We start from the raw sequence: 23,219 nt of genomic DNA on the forward strand, positions 1-23,219 counted from the left end.
CTGTAGTAATCACAAATGAGACGCTTCACCATCACAATTTCACAAGCTCTCCATCCAAATTATATTATTTGCACTTTGTAATGACATTTTTAAATTGTTGTTTACATTCTAGCGAGCCAGTGCCGTCGCTAGAAAGATTTGTGGCTCAGAAATAAATATAATTCTGCACAGTCAGACTTTGTTGTCATTGAACTTTTATTTATTACATCGTATCGTGGTTGTATTTAATTGTGAACCCCATATTGTTTATTGAATCGTATCGTGAGATAAGCATATCGTCCCATCCCTAACAGAAAGTAATAATAGTGAAAGAAGGAGATGGGGCACTGGCTCACTCTCTATCAAACAATGGTTTATCTCAATGTTTCAACCGGACCAGTAAATATTCAAAGTCAAGTGAACAATACGTCCATTTTAACTGTCAAATTACATTGTAATTGCTGAAAGGGGAGACGTAATGTGAATTGTCAGCTGTGAAAGCTAAAAGGAAGAGTGGGGCACTAATCAAGAAGGCTTAAGCCACATAGACTGACACTTCTGACATTTCAATAAAGTTTTTCCCGTTAAGTTTGGATGTGGCTTGCCTCGTCTTGCTTTAGGATGTGCAACTAGATCTGTATAAGACCATCAAACTGTGACACTTGTGTACTGTAGCACAGCAACGGGCCAAATACTCAAGGAAACCCAACCCACTCGCATACTACCATCTGAAAATATGTGTTTGTGTGCGTTCATGACTCAGTTACATAACGCTTGACAGAGAGACACTACTGTCAATAAACTCTGTTGCTACAACCCTTTATTCTCAGGTAACATGCCGACGCTGTTGGGTGAACATCAAGTTCGCGGGCCCCGGGGCCAGTTTAGACAGTCAGCGCCGAGGAACGCCCCTCCTGTCTATCATCTGCAATGTGTGTCTGCTTTATCAATGACATAAGGCGGACAGACCAGATTTTTAGAGCTAGGTGTTGAGGTGAGTGGCGGATACCAGGTGTTTTGGCTCTGATGGATGGGTGGCAAACATGAAGCTTTCCAGGAATTAAATATGTGTTTTTCCCGTAGCAGATAGCAGAAATATAGTGGTTAGTAAGCACACAGTAATGGCCTGTGAAGACGCATAGATTAAAGGAATACATCAAATTTTTAGATGACTATGTCATTGGTCAACTTAGCCGTTAAGTGATGAGAACAAAGACATCAAAATCATCCATGTGTCCCTGGTAGATCATTGGCTCCAGTGCTCCATGCTAACACTTTAGCATACACTATGTTGAGTGATAGTGGGACACTAGTGTTAACTTAAAGTGAGGTAATGACAACTTGTAGCAGCTTTAAAGCTGAATAGTAAGTAATCTTAAATGTTATGCGGCTACTATCACTCAACATTGTGTATGCTAAACAATCTACTGGGGACACGTGGATGATTTTGGTGTCTATGTTCTCATCAATTAACAGGCAAGGGGAGCAAGGGGGACAATCTACCAAAAAACCTGATGTATTCCTTTGAAGGGATACACTGGATACACTGACATTTGAATTTTAGCTGGCTTTCTTCATCTGACAATTGTCACATTGCAAATTTTTTTGTCTGGTGATAACAAATAAGCTCAAATTCCAAATGTAGGGGGTATGAGAAAGGTTAAGAAAGAGCAGGTCGAGCAAAATGCAAAATTCAGTAGGTAACAAAATGATAATACTTTTGGAGGGAACTGGACCTTTTTAGAGAAACTGAATGATGAGCTTGAGGTTAAGTCAATTTTGGAAATGAACTGTTGGTATGAAGCTGGGTGGCTGGCGGGGCCTTACCTGGGCTGGCAGTGGGCGAGTCCATGGACCGGGACTCGCTGCTTCCTCCCGCACTTTCTGAATCGCTGCACATCCCCCCGCCTTGGCTGGCCGAGGCCCAGGGACGAAACGGGCCCTGAATCCTAAGTGCTGGGTAAGAAATTACAACATGGAAGGGCATGAAATTTATTTTTTTGTCACATCGCCAAAGTGGCTAGTTGAGAATTACACCACCCAATTTAATTTCTCTAGTTCTTGGAAAAGAGAAAACCGAACACAGGTTGGTTACCTGTCAAAGTACCACAGTGGAGATTTTAGAAATTGTCCAATAAACTAAACTAACTTAAAGTTGCAATAAGGAAGATTTTTTTCTGTCCTGTAGGACAAAATGACCATAATATATCTGTGTGATAGGGTTGTTGCTCAATACTAATGACTCAACAATTACTTCACCAGCTGCTGTGATTTCTGGCTTCCAATACTCCCTTTCCAGCCCGTACTCTGTTTTGGAAACAAACCCCGCCTCCCCTCACATTTTGTGTGGTCACAGCAGAGAAGCTTCGGCTGCTTAAAATGTGAGGGGAGGCGGGACGGAGGGAGCTACTGGTGTCACAACACATTTTATTCTCAAGCCAAAAAAGTGAATAATAGAGCAGTGTTTCGCAGTATTTTGCATCATGATATATTGCCTCTTCACTAGACGTTTCTGTTGCATCTCTGCTCTAATCAGCTAGCTTACTCATCTCTGTTGTGAAAATGTGGCTTTTATATTTCTGTCCATTACAGGCTACCATAAGCTTTTGCAGAGACCTGTCAATGTTGCAATTGCTTGTTTGTTGATAGAAGTCGATAAAAGTCATACATAGATTACTTAATGCCCCTTTAAACTAACCTAACAAACTTTTTTGAGCTTGTCTAAGTGTGTATACATGCAAGTATGTCTATCACTAATGATCCTATTATCTGGCTAAAGGCTATAAAGGCCCTCTACAAATTTCCTATCATCTTGAATCTCTGAAACAACAACAACACACACACACACACACACACACACACACACACACACACACACACACACACACACACACACACACCACCTTAACGCCCAATCAACCTGCAGAGCGGAATGGCCACTTGGCACCTATCAACCTTTAGTATTGTTTGCCTATTGGGCTACTAGTGCCATCCATTCACCTGGATGGACCCAAAGGTTATCAAGCCATCAACCACTGATGCACCTATTAGCCAAAGATCCCCTGAAAACATCTGGGTGGATACCAGCTTGCATGCATAAATCAAACAAAACAAAAGGGGATAATCACAGTCAACAACAGGAAATTAGCTGATGTCTAATGTTGCAGTATGGGTTGATCTCCTTGATAGCTGCTGTGCCTTTCCCATTCTGAGTGGCGTCTACCCCTAGATGTTAACATATGGCTTTTAGGTAAAACTTATGCTTTACTGGGAAATCTAATAATACACAATGATCCTTATTTAAAAACCCTTTTTAATCCCATAGTAAAATCTTAGAGGATTGGTTCTAAAATACAGTAGAAACCAATATGAATCTGTCATACTGGAGAATTAATCCTATAGGCTATAATCTTTATGATTCAAATTTATAGTACACATCATAGTAAGCATGATCAAAATGATCTAAGTTATACGAAGATAGGGTATTTTAAGGGATAAGGGATAATAAATATAATTTATTTTTTGTTTATCAACCCTTTTACTGTTTCTAAATGTATTTTGACTCAGGAGCTCAATCTTAATAATTAGTACATTAATTAGTAGTTTCGGCTAACAACTACCTTACATCTTGTGATAGCAGTAGTACTTTACTGATCCCATAATAAGAAATGCCATTACAATTTCCAATACACCAAAGGTCTTCAGCCTATTTTAACCCGACAACTTCCAATTGAAGAGGGGTCCAAGCTGAGTAACCCCTTTATACCACACTTCAATGCTCTAGTTTAGTTATCATCACTTTTTAATAGCTAAAGTTCCACCCTCAGATACACTTAAACTGTTATATATCATCAATCTGTGATGTTTAATGCATTCCAGGAGTTATTTTGTAATGAAGACACTGAACCCCTACCTGCTCTTGGATTATAAAACACACATTAGAGCAGCCGCTAAAATGCTATATGTCAGACGGCCTACCTTGGATGTCGGTGCTGCTGTTGGAGCGCCTCTCTGCGATCTTGGCGGGTCGAGCGTGGACGGGACTGTCCACCTCGTCTGCGCTGAGGAGGTCAGAGGTCACGGACGCCTGTGACAGGTTGCCGCTGAGCGAGCGCTTGGTGAAAGGCATCCTGGGGGGGAAAAAAAGTATGACAAAGTATGACAAAAAATTACAAGTACTCAGTGTTTCCCCAAAAACTTTAAACTTTGTCAAATTTCCTGGTGCATTTGGTCATTTGACTAATCCCATCAGCAATGACAGAAACCCCAAATAATCATCAAATCATAAGATCAGCCTCAGCTTAACATCAGAGAGAGCAATTGATTGGAATAAATGGTGATTAATTGACTCTAACAGGCTTGAGAATGGCTGATTCACTAAACGGCCAGAGCATCCCACTGCACAATATATGTAGGCCAGCAGTCTATATTTAACATTTTGAAGCTCAGTGGTGTGTGTGTGTGTGTGTGTGTGTGTGTGTGTGTGTGTGTGTGTGTGTGTGTGTGTATATATATTGTTTAGGTTTCGTTTCCCCTCTCCCATGCTTCATTCTTTTTGATCAGAGAGATCAGGGTTGGGGCAGTGAGGAGGGGGGGCTTTGGAGAACAAAGCTCTCTCTTATTTCCATCTGCCTGGTGTGTGTGTGTGTGTGTGTGTGTGTGTGTGTGTGTGTGTGTGTGTGTGTGTGTGTGTGACCATGAACACGTGTGAACAAAGATGACTCAAAGGGAAATCTATGTTTTATATATTAAAAATATTTAAAACAGCCTTCACAATAATTGGGTCACAGGCCAAAAATCGCTAGTAACTCACCAACACCAATTTTTACTTAAAATTGCAGGAATGCAGAATAACCACCAGGTTTTTTTTCAGGATAATCAGAAACAATGTGCATATAGATTGAAAAGCAAACTTTGAAGAAAGTGAAGTGAAATCAGTGGTGAAGCCCACGGCTGCAGCTCCTCTCTCCCATGACCAGCCGTTTCCGCAGGAAGGCCTGCGGGCCGGCGCTCAATTGTTTTACGCTCTCCAAAACAAGCTCCCTCACTCAATCACTCCCCCTCTCTCCACTGTGTTCGACAGTGCCGTCTCTCTGCAATCACTCCCTTTCATTTGCAAAAATGAATTTTTCAACTTAACTTAAAAAATCTTTTGTCAATGGGAAACATTCAAACTTTGTCCAGATGAACAATATTAATTGTCTCAACATATTAATATCTTATGAATTAAGATTTAAACAATGAATTTAATTTAAATTGAATCAATTTAAAATCTGCCCTTATCGTTTGTGACAGTCCTCATGTTCTGCCCCTGGTGGTTAGTTTCCAAACTCTTGTTCATAATGCTAAACAACCTCAAAAGGTAACCTACTTCTCAAATGACTTATTCAGTTCATGGTCTACTTAGTATTGAATTGTAAAACTGTCTACACTGTATATGGGGAGATAACAGTGGTGAGAGTGAAACCCACAGTTACAATAGGCATTCTTATAATTCTCTCATTGGGATGAATTCTAGTGAATTAAATAATACTGAAATTAAAACTATGCCTCATTTTGCTGGAGACCCACTGGAGCCCCCCTCAAGGACCCCTGATGGTCCCCGGACCCCACTTTCAGAATCACTGCTGTAGCTGTCTGACAAAAACAACAGTCATTCCCTTGATAAAATCTCACAAAGTAAACGTAAACACTGACAACTGAGGGAGCTGAAGTAGCTGAATTTAGGCATCAGCAAATTCCCCTTAGTGTTATGCATCAGATTGAATCCAAAGATGATTTTCCTTTCATTTTCCCTCTTGGATGTTTATAGAGATGTAAAGCTGTCACCCTGCAGCAGTGGTAAGTTGGAGCCTCACCCTGTGTTTTGCGTGACGGCTGAGTCGAAGGAGTGGGATTCCACGCGAGGCCGGTCGGCAGGCAGACTCCGGACGAAGTCGATGTAGCGCTGGCCCGGCTCGTACAGCTTGGCGTTCTCGCACAGGCTCTGGTGGTTGACGGGCAGAGACACAACCTGGGCCTGCTGCAGCTGGAACCAGTTCACCGTCACCTGAAACAGCCAACAGAGGCCCGTTTTTTTTTTTTTTATCAGTATGCATGAATACGTTTTTATGATTGTTATCCTGGCTTTCAATGGAGAGTTTTAGTGTCCCATGATGGTCTCTAACTCCTCTAAGTACTGTTTCAGATGCTATTTTCTGTGGTCAGCAGGGGAATCTCCATCATATTGGCAGTGGACGTCATGACTGGCCAATGTCTGATATTTAATAAAAGGCAAATATCCTGTTATATTTGCAAACTGATATACTGGTCTAACTCTAGTTTGTATGTCTGCCATGAAAATTGCCCTAAGGGGATAAATTAAGTTTATTGAGCTTATTGAATTGAAAAATTGAGACATGTACATGATATTTTTAGGCATTTAGCCATTTTTCTTATCTGGAGCAACATCTAGTAAGTGAGCAGGAGGAGGTTCAGTGTTTTGCTCAAGAACACACTAACATGACCTTTGATGGACATGTTGGCTGCGGGACGGGCCTCAAAGCTCTGAACTTACGGCCTTGAGGGTGAGGTCGCACTGGAAGACCATCTCTCGCAGCTGGGTGAGGATCTCGCTCTTGGTGTTGGCCAGGTCCACTCTCTTCTCCCCGACATCGATCTGGCAGGCTTTGCAGTGCTCCCTGGCCTCCTCGGCCTGCCGGACACAACCGAGACCGATCACAATACTGCAGATCCGTCAAAGTCATCTGACTGATTTGACTCTGGGGTGAAGAGCTTTAGTTGTAAGTGCTAGACAAGTTGTAAATCCTGTCTCCTCCAAGTAAAGTCAACAACTATAGACTAGCAGAGGGCTGAGTGATGGGATGGGCTACTAACCTTGGGATGAGTTATCAACCTCAGGGACACAGAAGAAGAAGAAAAGGAAGAATAACTTTCCTTAAAGGTAGCAGTTTATGTTTCTCGAAATTAAGACCACATTTCCCATCGCTCTTTTTGTTTGGAAGAGTAAGAAGAAGGATAAGAGCCGATAACAGTCATTTTAACATTAAAAATCAGCTATTCCACTCAGTAGAAAATAAATAGCTATGGGCCTACAAGATGAGTTCAAGGCCCAAGAAGCCTACAATGGTCCTCATTAAAAGAGCCATATGGCCCAGGGATGAGGTGCTGTACCTTCTGCAGGGCCTCCTCCTCCAGCCGGCGCCTCCTGTCCAACTGTTTGGCTGCCGCCGCTCCTCCTCCTCCGCCCATCTGCTCCTCCTCCAGGCGGCTGGTGGACACCTTGGCCTTCTCGTACTCCTCCTGCCGCTGGGCCTGCAGCAGCCGAGCCTTCCTCAGAGCGCTGTCCGCCTCGTGCTGAAGACACACACACACATTAAGAACATAAACAAAACACATATACATAGGTGCAAAGACAAAACATGCCACAATGCACAAAAGTGCAAAGGTCACAACATTGTGGTGTAGAATAAGCATGACCGGTCTTATTCACTTCCCATTTTTCCTCAGCCTGTGAAAGCCTAGTATGACACATACTAGTTCTCCAGTTCTCTCTCCACTTAAATGCAAATCACCTCTCCTAAGGTAATCCAATTTGTCTACGCTTTAAAATAGAGGAAAAGATATAGATCCTTCAAATCCTCCATCCCCACCCACAAACCAACACACACACACACACAGTTTTACAAGTAATCCAATAATGTTAATATACACCAGATACAAAAATATGGTTTTCAAGACCATATCCTCTTTAGGGTTAATGGTAACACTGCATAACCACTAATTAACCATTTAATAAATTATTGTAAATATCAGTTGCCACTTTTATAATAGCGACTCACATAATGCTTACTTATATAAATAATTTGTTAATTATTTACCAATGCTTAACTAAGCATTTAAAAGTGAGTATTTCATTTCTTAAGTTATAATACAAGGTATGAATGATTAATTGATTTACTAACAATGATTAATGTACATTTTACCAATTAGTTGTTACTTAACAATCAATAATAATTAACAAATGTTAATAAGATTAATTCACCATGTATTAATGATGGTTATTATAGCTGTTACCAGGTAGTTTATGATTCTTTTTCTGTCACATGTTGTGCAGAATTATTGACTTGGCATGAAGTCAATCACACATGTACAAGCTGTAACACCACACGACAAGACAAAGTCACAGTGAGTGTGTGTGTATGCATATATCGGGGTAAGAAATTGACTATTATTTTATTTTTGACTATTATATACTCCTGATTATCAATTAAAATTTCACAGGCATTTTCTGAATTTTCAAGGGCATTTTTGCCCGGGCCCCCGTTCATTTCTTCCCCTGGTGTGGGTGTGTGTGTATGTGTGTGTGTGTGTGTGTGTGTGTGTGTGTGTGTGTGTGTGTGTGTGTGTGTGTGTGTGTGTGAGTACAATATGTTTGTGTGTGCTTTGTGTATGGCCCTCTCAAAAATGTGACCTTTTCGGTGTTCAACCCACCATTTTCTTTTGCTCTCTCTGCCACTGCTCCTTGACTTCTTTTCGCAGTTTGTCCAGCTCATTCTTTCTGGCCAAGAGAGGCTGGAATGAAACACACACACACACACACACACAAGCACTTAAAGTCAGTCAGCCCTATCTCCTCCATCAAACCCAAAAGAAACTCCCGTCTCCACCAATGCATCACATAGTTGCTTTGCTGTATTAATGTACCTGCATGAATTTGTTGGTCTGGAGGGCGGCCGCAGTGTGCAGCAGCAGCTGGCTGTACTCGATGTCGTTTTTGAAAGCCGACATGTAGATCTCACGGAAAGCCATGAACTCCTTGAATGAGGAAGAGAAAGTTTAAATGTCAACGCCTAAGAGGAAGCGACAAAATCATGATGGCAGTGAAACTGTCAGGTCAATATCTGATCACCTGTTGACTTGCAAGCGTCTTGGCAGATTCGGCCATTTTGGCGTAACTCTTCGCACACTCGATATCTGCAAACATCAAGGGTTACATATTACTTGAAATTAATAACACGTACTTAACACCTGGATATGACCCTAATAAAAGCTACATGAAACACTGATTCATGCTTCTATCAGCTTTCATGAGCAGTCTGTCAGTTACTTAAGTTTCAGATTTTAAGTCCTGTCAATTTCCATTTCTAACTAAAAATATATGCCTCTGGAGTTTGTAAATTGTATTTGTACAAATCTTTGTGATGTGTTGAATTATGTAAGTGCCATTAAGCTTGTATTAACTGTTGTTGTCACACTCCCTTGAATACAATGCCGTTGCATTGTATTAACTGGAAACCACTAAAGTGATTAAATCACACAAAGTCCTCGGGTCATGAAACAAATCTTTAAAATCAATCAATAAATAGTCAACCACAGTGCATGTGTTAAATACACAAGATGTATGTTTGCCTGATATCAAATGTTCAGTACAACTTGATGGAGTGCTTTGTGTCACTGTGTGGACTTGCCAAGTGACTAAGTACCAGACTGAAACCATTCATTAACCAGTGTACTGAACAAAAGCTGTCACACCGCAAACACAACCTTGGGCTGGGGTGAGACTCGACTGTGTTTTAAGGCCAGTTGTAGTGATGGAGTGAGCTGAGTGAGCTGGCGCCTTTTTAAATCCCCACACACTAGTATGCCGTGCTTAGACATATTGTGCATTTCAGTCACAAACTGTATTCAGATTCAGATACTTGAATTGCTACATATCCAAGATGTATGGAATTATTTTTGGTACAGTAAGTGACAAAGCGCAGCTCTATTGTGTATCCAAAGCATACAGTAAGATCTCATAAAGTCAAATTTAAGACATTTCAAGACCTTTTTAATGCTACCCGGAATTTAAATTTCCCACTGAACAAAGCTAATGAAAAATCAGAAACTATAAATGGGCAGTGTAAGAAGGACTCCTGGAAATTATTTGATATGGGACATAAAGTCTAAAATGTTTTGCATATTGTACTAACCCTGTCCTATATTAATCTAAGAATGGATATGCATGTGGATCAAACTTATTGAGAACTGTAAGCACAAGTAATGTAATACAACATAAGAATATAAAACCGAAACCGTTGCCGTACACAATTTATGGCATTTGCCTCATTTAATTTGTCTTACTTTCCAACTCTACCTTAACTAAATACCACTGAATGTAAAGAATCTGTCAATACCATGGTTTAATTATACAGCTAATGATATTGACAAAATTCTAACCTCTACATAATTTAAGACTGTTCATACTTTTTAAAGGCCTACGGTACCCTTAGTCTGCGTTACTAAAACATGTGATGACAGCCAACTTTTCTCTTGGGGCAGATGCTGCCTCCCCACATGTCAAAGTAAAGCCCAAATGAACCCCCTCCCCCCTCCACCTGGGGCATCTGCACCCCAACTCACCCATACTGAGACGCTTCTCCACCCACGCCAGCAGCTCTTTGGTGTATTTGGACCAGGCCTTGGCGTACAGCAGCGCCGACTCCACCCCGCTGTCCCGCCGCTGCAGCGTCCCGTCCACCTCTTCGGCCCGAACCGGCGGGGACGGCCCTGCGAACACCACCGGAATCCCACGCGGGAGGTTGTAAAGGACGGGCTTAAACATGACCGCCGATGACCGGCCCCCACCCACAGCGCCCCTCGCCGCCAGCGGACATGTGTGTGTGTTTAGCAACATCTGTGACTGCGTGTCGGGGGGAAAAAAGCCTGCTCTGACCTTGGTGAGAGTGATATGCCCTAATACCCTGTGAGGGTAAGTAATGCTGACAGGGGATTGACTGCTGCATGTATTAATATGCGGTTAAGCTGACAAGTCACCACGACTTGATAGCTGGTAGTGCTGTAAACACACATAACCCCACAGAAACTGCTCTAGAAGTGCAATGGCAGTGGCACAAAACAGACATCATAACCATAATGATAATAATGTAGCAACAGCTCTTTTTAATGAGCTTGTTCCCAACACACTTGTCAGCATTAGCTTTTCCCCACACATTCACAGAGCAGCGCCAGGTACAGTAGCTGTGTGTTATAGAGATCAGTCTTACCTGGCGGATCATCTTTCTCTGGACCGGATCCTCCAGATTCCACAGAGAGGTTCTCAAAAGACTGCAAAATAGACGGACGGAAAAGTGGGGAGGATGAATTTCCCTACTCACAGCATGGTACACTGTGCTAACAACATGCTCACAGCAACGCTAATCAGAACCTTCACTTCCCCTTTAGAGCCGTTATGAAACCTACAGCAGAAAAATAACAATACATGCCATCAATTTATCATTAGCCCAGGCTATTTTGGGAATACATGTCAACCTGGAAGTGCTCTCTTAACCCCTGAACTCTGCACTGTGCCGGTGCTTTCTCATAACTTTTGCCCTCTACATGCCAAATGAGGGGCAGTAGGCCACATCCTGGCCTGCTGGTAAGTGAACATGAATGAAGAATGCACCGATATCACTTCTTAGCTTCCAATACTGATTACAAATACTAAACTTTAAGTTCTGGCAGGTGCCAATCTGATAAATGACTTTGACTGAACGCATTAGACCATTTGTTTGGGGTTGGTGGACAGAAATCCATGGCTCTTGGTATTGGATTTTAGGTACAGATACCCTTTTGAGGACGACAGAGGCTCTTATTTGAAGGGACTGTGCTAGAAAATAAATATTGTACTCGTCTTACCCTGCTTCTTTTAGTTAGGGGCAGCCCCAACACCGATCCATTCTCTACATCTCCCATAAGGAAGTCAGACACTCTGGAGGAGAAACAGAGAAATCAGTAGCTACAGATTAGGTTGAGAGAGGGTGAAACTGATTAGAGGTCGGGGAACGTATACTGGCATCTATTTAAAACATAAACAACCACAGTCATCCTTCTGTGTTTTAGGTCAATGTTAAGTAGCTGACCAGTGAAAAACCTCATCTCTCTTGGGAGAGACATGGAATAAATCCAGTTGTTCTTGAAGAAACTTAGCACTGAATTCATATTAGTAGCATACAAATAGTTATCAATGTTTTGATGGAGTGACAAAGGCTAAGATAGTGAAATAAGATGATAAGTGATAAAATTGTACTTACACATTGCCAAAGGTGAATGCCAATGTGTCGATAGCGGTGTAGATCTCGCTGAAAAGCTTCTGTTTGTTCTCTTCGTTCACCTCCTTAAAGTTCACTCCTGTCAAAGAGGTGTGAAGCAGGATTAGGTCAGGTTTTGGTGGAAAACTTCAATACTGAAGACATACTGAAGACATCCTGTACTGGCACCATTGACCTGGCTGTGTTGACACACGCATGAATGCCAAAGCATTTAATCATCATGTGCATGGTATGATTCACCATCCTCTGAGTGAGAGAAAAGGATGGAGTCTTTGAAAATCTCTTTTGAGTCACGTCGCACTCGTCAAATCCAATTGAGAGATAAGGAACCTTTCGCTTCATTATCTTGCATACGCAGGAATTTTGAAATGAAAACATCTGAGTAGTTGAGTCGCTCACAGTGGCATTCAAAAACAACTTTGAATCATGAGTTTCATTCAAATGTGAGATGTGATGAGATGTCCACCATTTAAAAAAAAATGACATCTAATTTTATGGAAGATGATTGCTGCATGAAATTAAAATGTTCTGTATTTTGTTTTAGAATGAATAACTTAATTTAGATGTAGTAGATGCTTCATTTTTGAAATACTGAGCAATAAACATTTAGTCACTATTTTTCCCCATAAATTGATATATGTCATCTTAGAATGAAACAATCTCATATTCACATTCTATCCTGAAACCCTTCAATCAGAGAAGATAAGCAAAGACGGCAAGTGTATATATTTGGCTGTAATCTAGAAAGGCAACAGTTTCCTGCTCCGAGTCTAAACACGGTGATGAATGAAGAGAGAATAGGGGAAAAACACCAAGGTAAATATGGCTGTAATCAGTCTGCACAATAAACTTCCTGTCCTGACTGAGCATAGAGAAAATAAACTAGCAGAAAGACGCGACGAAAACAAGGCCGAACACCAAGCAATAATCCAGTGATGTCATTGACCGTTCCCCTGCCTCCATGGTGTCCTCATTCCTTCCTTTCTATCGGAACAATGGAGATTTCTAGAGTTCAAAGAGACAATCTGAGCAAAAACATTTTAAATAGAAAACCTAGATGTATGAAGCACGTCTGACTTGAGCTGTTTTCCTTTCCTCAACTTAAAAAAACATTGGAAGTTTATGATTTGAATCTTGTTTTTGAATCAGGAAGGGGAAGTAGTCATTTGTTGATGAACCATGAACTGAGAATTGTCCAAAACAAGTTTACCAAACTAATCTTGAGTTGGGTTGTCAAATCTGCAGTGATGAAGGAGGTTGTTTTCGAGAGGCATCCAGGCTTCCAGAGTCATAAGTCTTGTTTGCTGTAGTCACGCTCTCCCATATCTGTGCCACATAATGAAGTAACACCCACCTACCATCACTTACCCAAAATTGAGATGCTTCTTCAGTGGCTATGACCCTTAGCATCCAGTAAAGTGGTCAACAGAGGAGTATACTATGCTACAAATGGCAGAACCACCAAGCTTTTCTTCGATATTTGTCCTGTTCAACCGCAATAAGCCTTCCTGATCATGACTATTAATCACTACTTTGGTGGGTGACTGAAATATAGCTCTCCTGTCCGAGTCAAGTGGATGAAAAGTCCATTTTATGTCGAGAAGCTCGCCGTGCCACAAAAGTTAAAAGTTATCTTACTTCGGAGGGTCCGAAAGATATGTTCCTGTATCCAGAAAAAGGGGCAGCTGATAAGGGACTCAATCCAATCCCAAATGTCTCCAAAAGTTCAGGCTGAGGAAAGGGTAAGACCCTGTAGGATGGGTGCCAAAAAGGATGGTGGGGTTTTGATGGGGTCCGACGTCCATGGGGCCCTGGGAGCTTCTGTAAACCCGGACCAGCTTAGCCACCACCGTTCAGAGCGTTGAACTCTCTTGTGCCGTTACATCTCCTCCTCTTCTGTCCACCCCCTACCCCCCAACCCCCAACCCCCAACAGGACATCCTGAGGCTCGCTGGAATACAATGCCAGTACTCGCTCAGGCCCCAACCAGTGGTCCAAATGTGGAAGTTACATCATCGGGCAAAAATGGCATTGTTTCACTGGGAAAGCACAACACTCTCGAAACACTCGTCAGCTGCAAACTCCTACGTAGAGTTTGTGGATGGGAGGAACTTGGCTGCGGGAAAAAAACCTTGATGGGGAGGTACAGTGAGGCACGCGGGTGGACACTGATGGGATGGGAGAAGTGAAGTGCGGAGAATAGAGTGCGTCTTGGAGTGTGTTGAAGAGGGGGGACACAAGACAAACTCCCTTGGGAAATATCACAGTATTTCCTCATCTGTTAAGTGAAACAGTAAATATTCATATTCAAATTGAGTTCTTTCTGGCAATAAAACAAATTTCTGGCTTAAGTGACAGAACAATAAACAACCAACTTCATGGTCACATGACTCACCTGCTTAAATAGTCCATGACTACAATTTACAAGCTGACATTGTGTAATCTCTAATCCTCATGAGACCTTGATAGTTCTGAGCTTTGACAGTGAAGGATGTCTGTGTGAGTGAACAGCTGATATAGCCTTGTCACTGTATAGGAGTCAAGAAGTGAGCAATTCTGGCCACCTAGTGGCAGAAAAGATGTTACAATCTGTTGCAATACAAGAACACAGTTTCAAGTTGAGAGAGAACTGTTCATTACAGTTACATACAAAATCTATTACATTATTTAGCTATCCATCAGAGTAACTTATCCACAAGTATTGCTAAAAGTGATGGCTAAATTCTGTTCCTAAATCAGTTACTGCTGATAAAACAGTCATGGAAAAAAGCTGAAAATCTGATCTACAGTCTTGGGACACTGGTTCACCCATTCAGTAGCATTAAGTGGCTAAACAAAAAGGCTTCTATATGACAACTGTTGAGCTGTTAAAACTATGGCTTCCTTATTCAAAAAGGACCTACTTAGTCTTGTTACTGTGCACCAACAACATATTTGAACTGAATGCTTGACAAGTAGCCAAGCTATTGCATGATAAAGATAGGACTTGTATGCACATAATAATTGTTTACCACACACATGCACACACCCACGAGTGCGTGGACACATTCCAAATATTTCAGTGGAAGGTAAACTACTGACATAAGCAGAGCCTCAGCCTTTGTTCAGTTCACCATGTCACCGCTCTTTATTAACTGAAAGCTTTTCAAAAACTATGCAGCCCCTCCATGCCGTTCTTTGCAATGCAAATTGAGACGAGGTATACTCAGGGGATTCTTGTGTGGTGGCCAAGTTAAGAATTGACCTGCATGCCAGATCATAATCTCAGAGAGAGAGAGAGAGAGAGAGAGAGAGAGAGAGAGAGAGAGAGAGAGAGAGAGAGAGAGAGAGAGAGAGAGAGAGAGAGAGAGAGAGAGAGAGAGAGAGAGAGAGAGAGAGAGAGAGAGAGAGAGAGAGAGAGAGAAAGAAAATGGGATTCCTCAATTTTGTTCCCTCTGGACTGGCAGACAAAGCACAAAAGGCTTCACACCCGTTTCTCCCTGCCTCTTACTATGGGAATGAATGAGATGTCTGACTCCAAAATATAATTTTCATACTCTCCGTATGGGGCTTTAAACACATGCTGTTGCGTCCTGAGATCTCGAGTGACTTCTGAAGAGCTTCATTTCTTTGAAGCTATAAGAAAAAACTCCTCGCAAACATTCCCCAGGAAATTCTTTCAGCTGTAGTCTTTTAAAGACTTAGGAAGAGAGTGTGAGAGAAAAGGACACAGTAATAGTAAAAGTCCAGGAGAGAAACTGTCAAGTGAGAATGAGGGATTAGATAAGAAGAGACAGAAAACAGACCAGAGGAGGAGTGGAGGAGTAGGCGGTATGATGTACAGAGAAGATGAGAGAGTGTGTGTGTGTGTGTGTGTGTGTGTGTGTGTATGAGGGAGGGCTGGTCATCATGGCTCACCTTTGACCCTGGCGATGACGGTTCCAGCCGTACTGAGGATGTCCACCGAGTTGAGGCTCTGGTGTTTGCTGATAATGGCCTTCAGGACGCGCAGCAACTCCCCGAGACGCTCATGGACCGCCTGATGAAGGCAGTCCTGGTGCTCTGGAAGGTCACAAAGAGGAAAATCAGGTTTAAAATGAAATGCTGGAACTGTAGGACGTGTTACGTTTAATAACCCCCCACTAGCTCCCGACCAATCAGATAATAGGAAGAGATCTGTACCCTCCTCGTGTCCTACTGCAAAGATGATGAAAAGTATTGTACGCTACATAGAGGCTCGATAATGAACAAACAAGCCTGGTTTGTCATGTTATATTTTTGCAACTGTGTCTGGGGCTTCTTCCAGCAGACTAGATGCTTAAATTATGGAACTTGTAGTCCATTTCCGGGCTAATGTTATGGAGTTGTAGGGCTGACTGAATGAGTGGACCTAGAACCTATCTATTTAAAACTATATTTATAGCGATTTATAATTCAGTAACCTCGTTGACATAGGGATTTTCATATGACATTCCAGCTCTGTTGGTTTAAAGGGTGACCATGGCAGCTACCACTGCCATCCATTCACGGCAGTCCTGGTCAACACACTAGTAGTCAATGGTCTGTCTAGGCAACTAGACCATAAAGCAGAGACGCCGGTGGGATTTCACAGCCTTCGGCAAACTTACACACAGCACTCAAATGGGACTAACCCGACGGCAGAAAGCATAACTAAACATGACCTGGAGTGATCTTTCGGTAATTAGCGGTTAGCTAGTCACCTATACAAAGAAAACACAGCATCTCAGGTATGTGGTCCTGTGTACTGGAAGTGACCATTGCTAACACTGAATCACCATAGTGTGGTTTTACACGGGGGGAAATGCACTTTGCTATCAAGTCACCTTGATAACTTGTTCTTGGCATAGTTGAGGAGTGAGGTCATGATAAGGCGGCTGAATGAGAAAATGTGAATGAGTATGTGAACTAAGCTTAAGGCGGTTTTTACTACTTGTTGGAAGCTTTTATTTAGCACTGCAGGGTAGTGTGACACGGCTCTGACACAGCTCACTGTGGGTGGCTTTCCCAGGGCCCACCGATACTAGAGGTAACCGGGGAGGCTAAGAGAGACATGTGTGGGTTTATGAAGGCTCACATACACACACACGCACACACACACACACACACACACACACACAAAATGGGCACAGGCAGTCAAAGCCACATTTTGTGCTGACGGTCACCCCTGGATTACCCGTCGTATGGAAAGGGGGATCAGAAAGACTTTAGCCGTCTCCCATTTTTTCTTTTATTCGTTAGCCCCCTTTTTTGGAGCGGGACAAAAAGGGCCGGCAGTGGGACTAATGTTGCTGGGTCTGTGTGGCCGCCATGACAAAGCCAGCTGCGGCCTGACCCGGAAATCCAGCCAACTGACCAGTAGGTGACCAGTTCACATTGACCAAGAGGTCACAACATCACAACAACCATCAAACAACCAGAGAGCAGCTCTGAGAAAAAATGCCAGCCATAACTCATCTACCAGCTGTCAAACAAAACAAGTACTGCATGTAACATTATTTGGGACACACTTTTATCCAAATCCCTTTTCAATACCATGATCATATATGACCCCAGTAGGAATCAAACTTGTAATCCTGGCAGTTCTAGGCTTCATACAAGGTTCAAGCACTCTGGTAGGACTCTGGTTGTGGCAGCCCCCGTTTTCTCCAATGAATGACTGTCAAGTCACTATGGAGCCAAAAGGACCATGTATGCTGTTGCTTTATTGAGAGATTCAACACATCCAATCAGCATCCAGGAGACCAACAATGGGCCACTTAACATAAACCCAAAGAATTGGGGCAATCAGGAAAGGCATAATAACTAGGGACTTAAAAGACAAACTACCAGGAGGTCAAGAGGTCACTTCAGGTGAACAATAAGCACTTCCAAAAGAGCCAACAGACACACAAACAAATCAACCTGCCAAACAAAGACAACAACAAACAACAAACCCCTCAAACTTACAGTTGAGGGGTTTAAAGACAATCGTGGTTCTTACGTAACAACCACAAAACCCACTCTATTCCAATAATGAAAAACTGTATTAACTACTCCATGCCAAGATGCCCTGCTGCCTCTAGCCTGCCAAAAGCTTCTCCACAGGACCTAGAGAGTCCTATCCTCCTCCATAGCAACCATCTTCATCCATCTTCATCAGATGTCATGTGCGGATCCTTCCAGTGCCGAGAACCTGGTGGTTTTTGATGACGAAAGCCTCTTGTCCTTTTGTTTCAGGACCCGCGACTCCCTGCTAGGCAGGAAGAGGGCCAGCGGTGTGCTTCTGGCTCTACCATGCATCATACTGGGACTCAATACTCTGAGATAATCTCCGCATATAGGCATACAGGGAAAGACTTTCTTGATGTTGTTAGTCTTAGTCAAGTTTGTGAAGTCTTTCTATATGTAAATATCTGTATCGGTCTGTCATATATCCTTCTCAATTTACTTGTTTATGTGGAACCCTGCTAGCTGTTGATAAAGCTGCAGCTAGTTTTCCTGGGGTCCATACAAAAAAGAAGTAGCAGAAAAATACGAACGAAAAAACTATTCTCAATCTTTTTCGACAGTGAAAATTTCCCCAGTTGCTGACCTCCACAATGTTAACAGTGTTCATTCTTCTCAGACTTTTCTCAACCAACTTTTTCCACTAATTTATATCCTTTACCATCTATAGAGTCTTTCACAACCTCATATGGGGACCTCGGCCCACAGTGATTGGACAGGGGTCAAAGTTTACAACGAGACGCCTCAAACCTTAAGCCCTTAATTGGTCCCGGTCAGTTTAGATCCCATTTATGGACATTATCCTTTGAATGACAAAACACACACAATGGCCTAAATCATCCCCACATATACAGCCCATTCACCGACAGAGTAACTGAATCCTGAGTCCTGGGGGCATCGAGCTTGGGCAAGCCTGAAGTTTATTAAGGACTAGCCTAAATCCTGAATGCCCACGAGACAGAGGCTCTTCCTTTCCAAAGCTCCATGGGCTTCAATCTTCAATGGCTGTTGTGTGGCCTATTGGGCCATCCTAAATGCAGGCTAATTAGCAAGACATTATGGTTGCGTCCACCAGCCCAGCAGGACACAGGATAATGTACAGAGGCTGATGATTTAACCCCGCAACTGCCAATTTGAGCGAGACACAAAAGGGAGAGGACTCGTTCCCACCAGGGAGGGCCTGCCAAGCGCGCATCTCACTAGTGCATTTTGTTTTAGCTGGGCTATTGTCAGTTTACAGACTGCAGAAGAAGTCTGAATAGGAAAAGTTTGTGGAAAAAGTTGCAGTGAAAAGAGATGTTTCAATATGCAAATATTAGTCCATAGCCATTTGAAAACCGGTAAAAACCAAACGAGCTGCTGGGAAGGATCATTTTGTTTTCACTAGGGAAGGCCACAGGGTTTTGAGTGAGGACTTGTTTGAGTGCGGAAACCTCACTATTGTCCCTGGGGCCACTAGCAAACAGTGGGACTGGTCGCCTCATGGGCCTGCCACATGAAGCATTTATGGAACAATAAATCACAACGCCAGCTTTTCACTTTTCACGGGAGAGAAGAAGGCTTGGAGTGCATAGTGTGTGTGTGTGTGTGTGTGATGGTTAGGGGTGGGGTGGCGGGGTTGTAAAGAGCGATAGGGGAGGAGTGGTGATGGGTATGGGAGAAAAAAAAAAAAAAAAGAGGAAGGGGGTTGTGTGTTATTTGGGGTAGTACTCTCCCTTGGGATTTGTCCCAAATTTACCCCTGCACCCCACGTCCCAGCTTCACCGGGGGTTATGAGAGAAGGAGAGAGCGAGAGACATTCCCGGGTATAAAAAGCCCTGGTGAATGAAGGCTACAGGGGGATCAGACTCTGATCCTGATGAGAAGGAGGCCGCGGATCAGGAGCTGGCTCAGAGGCTGCCAGCGACACATTGCCAGGTTTTTACTTCATTAGCGTCATGGAAACCCAACATTCCAGCCTCTTGTTGGGGAACAGGGACGGGAGTCGCGGGAGCGCGGGGCGGAGGGGGATCCATAATGAAAACATTGTCGGATCATTCACCATCGAGATGACACCTCAATACCAAAACATTCAGACGCCTCTCTAGTGCAGAGGACAGCTGTCTAGTGCAGTGGCTCTCAAACATTTTCATGTCACGGACACCCAAATAGACACACATTAGGACCCCTATTTGATAAAATTTTGTCCCAGGGTGCCTCATGTTGGAGGAATTTCATTGTTGTTAATTTACCATTGAATTGTAGAATTGTCTACACTGTATGTGGGGAGATAAGAGTGGTGAGAGTGAAATCTACAATTACAACATATTGTCATATACAAGACATTCTCTAATTGGGATAATTTCTAGTGAATTAGTGAAATTAAAGTATTCCTAATTTTGCTGGGGACCGCCTGGAGCCCACTTTGAGAACCACAGGTTTAGTTAGCTAGGCATTAAACTGGGCTGCTCACCTTCTGAACATCATGTGGTGAAGAAGGTCTATGTTACTGCACATGCAATGTATGGACCAACATATCAGAAACTAAACTCTTTTCTAAAGCCATTACTACTAAAATGTTGCTGATGCTTTCTCTTGGCTGTTTAACAAAAGTGAAATATCTCACTTTTGGGGCTTAGCATCAACAGCATGATTCCTTTATGGCGCAAAACTTCCACTAGGGCCTGACACAATATGACTTGGCAACATTCCTTTTGCTGTGACCCTAGCTATGCTCAGTCATGCATTGCAAATCATGGGAGCAATGTATTATTTATGCTTCAAAACATTTGAGAGAACGGAGGGGAGCTTATTGCCACAAAGCAAGTGTGAAATCACTAAACATGTCACAACTGGGTCCGCAGAGGTCCGATCAAATGGAAGGAGCCCATGGCAAAGGGGGCTAAACAGGGTGTTGGACAGGCAAGCCATGACTAATGTCAATCAAAACCTCTCAATGTGTCCCATTGAGTCAGGCCACAGCTGGACATTCCAGTTACTCGCCCCTTGAATAACCAACCAGGACTTTGGTGTGGCACTTGTTTAAAAGAAAATGTGCATTCATCAAAAGGCTGCGGTGAGGCGAAGTTTCAAGGGGCTCCTTTGAGACTCCTCCTCTTCATCAAAGGACAAGAAACCAAATGTGGGCCTAATAATCAATCACCGCATGACTCAGTAACCTTTATTTTGTTCAAATGGATTCCTCTTTAATTGGTCAGGGTGAAATGCCACATTCCTTAACACATTCCTCGCTCAACAGTATCTCATCTTTTATACGGTATTCATGCCAATCCAAAAACTGAACCATTTGTTCAACCATAAGGGGGTCATGCAAAATGGATCCACTTAACCTTTAACACCCGGGTAGGGTCACTCCAATGGGTGGCCCATACATCCCCTAGATACCCCCCTCCCTTACACACTTCCTGTGGCCAGTGGCCCTGGTCCACCTCTGTCGACAGACCACCGGCGGTCCACTCTGAGGATTAGCAGATTACATGCAGCTGGTAAAAGGCGGGGGACCTTTGCCTTCCCAGACTTCTGTGCTCATACCAGGGCATTCCCTGTTGCTCCACCTTTGAAGCTCCCTTTCCCATGGCTGCATACACAAAGAGCCAGCGTTTAAAAAGAGCCCCAGGCTAGACACACAGCACCTTCCGCCTAGGTGGGGGGCTTTTATGTTCCCACTCTGTAGGCTGCTACCTCTGCCAGGCCCGTTAATTGTTAGCAAAAGAAAACCAAATGCAGATGAAAAAAATATACTCAATGAAAGCTGCAGATTTATGATCACAGGCATCCACTGATTGATACTGGGAGGAATATGGGATATAATATATGAAAGTAATACCAAAAATCTCAAACTCGAGCAAAGGATTAAAGCCATTAAGACCTTCACAATCACCCCAAACTCCAAGGGTGAACTCATAAAATGTTCCAAAATCTCGTTCTAGTCAACAGCCGTGTTTACCCTTGGATATTTCTCTCCTTAGTCCTTAGCATATCAATGAGATGCCTAGTGTGGAGTCAAGAATTTGCTTTTTTCCCCTCTTTCATTTCTCTTTGGAGCTGTCTGTCACAGTGAGGAAAGACAGGCAACCCTTCCCTCTTGATATCCCCCCCACATCACCGCCATCACCACCACCCCCGCCTACTGTTGATGCAAAGCTCTGAAGGCTGGCATTCCAACTATGCTTTCTTTAAGAGAAACTGCAAATCCCCCCACGGTGCAACCTCTAGCTGGCAGCCAAAAACGGTGTGGCATTAGTCCGGAGAGACTACAGCGGCTCGCCGCGCTGTTTATCGCTGGCAAAGGAACATCAGCGGGGCCAGGGAGCTGGGAGATCTATCTTAACAAGGGCTAAGACTGGCCGACCAAACGGGCCCCTTCAGCACACCTGTCAAGAGGCAGGATGGGGGGGCGGACATAGGGCAGAGGACAAGAGGACATTGTTAAGCTTTACTAGCATCCTAATCCTGGGTGAATGGGGTTTGTGCACTAGGAGGCTTGCACAGTTGACTTTTCCAGAGGCCTTCAAAACACGATTACTTTCAGAACTGTCAAGCAGTCCAGTTGTGCACAGTAGCCTATATGAATGAAATGTACAACAAAACGGTTTTGAGGACAAAATGTTTTTTATTTATTTAAATTGCAAGTGCCTGTGAACTTTGCATCCTTGGGCAAGGCCAAGAGTTTTAGGAGATGATTTGTTCTTTGTGCATACAACTGGTATTGCTCCAAATTATAGGAATCTTATTATGCACAAATCCAACTACTGAGTCAAGAGAATTTTTAATTGGGAGAGGTGAAGAGTTCAAGAAAAACAAAGGGCCCTGGGCGGGTTCAACGCACTGTTTTGTTCGTTAACTCGTTATCGTCAATGGACAATTTGAGCAGACACTGGCCTTGCATGAGTTTGAAGCTCTTCGGGGCCTAGTGCCTGTGGAGGGGATGCTGATTTGCACATGTGTCAGTCTCGCTATAGAGGCTTAAGAACATCTTAATGCCAAAGGGCCTCCTGTGCAACTTAAAGAGGCCCTATCTCCATTCATCACTAGTTATGAAATATGCAGATTTGGAGGCTCCTGGATTTTGTCACAACAATGGTGAGAGGGAAAAACACTCCATATTTGTTCTAAGAAGCCATTGTCTGTTTGGAGGAGCAGATTCAGAAGAGACATAGT

General features: G+C 43.1%; 1 protein-coding gene across 2 annotated transcripts in view; it reads right to left on the bottom strand.

The window, feature by feature from the left end:
• arhgap29a (Rho GTPase activating protein 29a) overlaps positions 1-23,219 on the bottom strand; it is a 42,193-nt gene that overhangs the window by 9,309 nt on the left and 9,665 nt on the right. Inside the window, exons 3-15 of one of the 2 annotated variants that reach the window (XM_071924059.2) lie at positions 15,972-16,115; positions 12,057-12,153; positions 11,662-11,734; positions 11,028-11,088; positions 10,384-10,530; positions 8,891-8,955; positions 8,686-8,796; positions 8,473-8,553; positions 7,153-7,335; positions 6,536-6,673; positions 5,838-6,028; positions 3,958-4,109; positions 1,807-1,935 (exon numbers count right to left, since the gene is read on the bottom strand). In XM_071924059.2, the coding sequence (XP_071780160.1) occupies positions 1,807-1,935; positions 3,958-4,109; positions 5,838-6,028; positions 6,536-6,673; positions 7,153-7,335; positions 8,473-8,553; positions 8,686-8,796; positions 8,891-8,955; positions 10,384-10,530; positions 11,028-11,088; positions 11,662-11,734; positions 12,057-12,153; positions 15,972-16,115 (1,572 nt within the window). Of the gene's footprint in view, positions 1-1,806; positions 1,936-3,957; positions 4,110-5,837; positions 6,029-6,535; positions 6,674-7,152; positions 7,336-8,472; positions 8,554-8,685; positions 8,797-8,890; positions 8,956-10,383; positions 10,531-11,027; positions 11,089-11,661; positions 11,735-12,056; positions 12,154-13,442; positions 13,923-15,971; positions 16,116-23,219 lie in introns of those variants that run through there. The other variant, XM_071924060.2, reaches the window with a different exon arrangement.

Source organism: Centroberyx gerrardi, chromosome 22 (genome assembly GCF_048128805.1).
Source record: "Centroberyx gerrardi isolate f3 chromosome 22, fCenGer3.hap1.cur.20231027, whole genome shotgun sequence".
NCBI lineage: Eukaryota > Metazoa > Chordata > Actinopteri > Beryciformes > Berycidae > Centroberyx > Centroberyx gerrardi.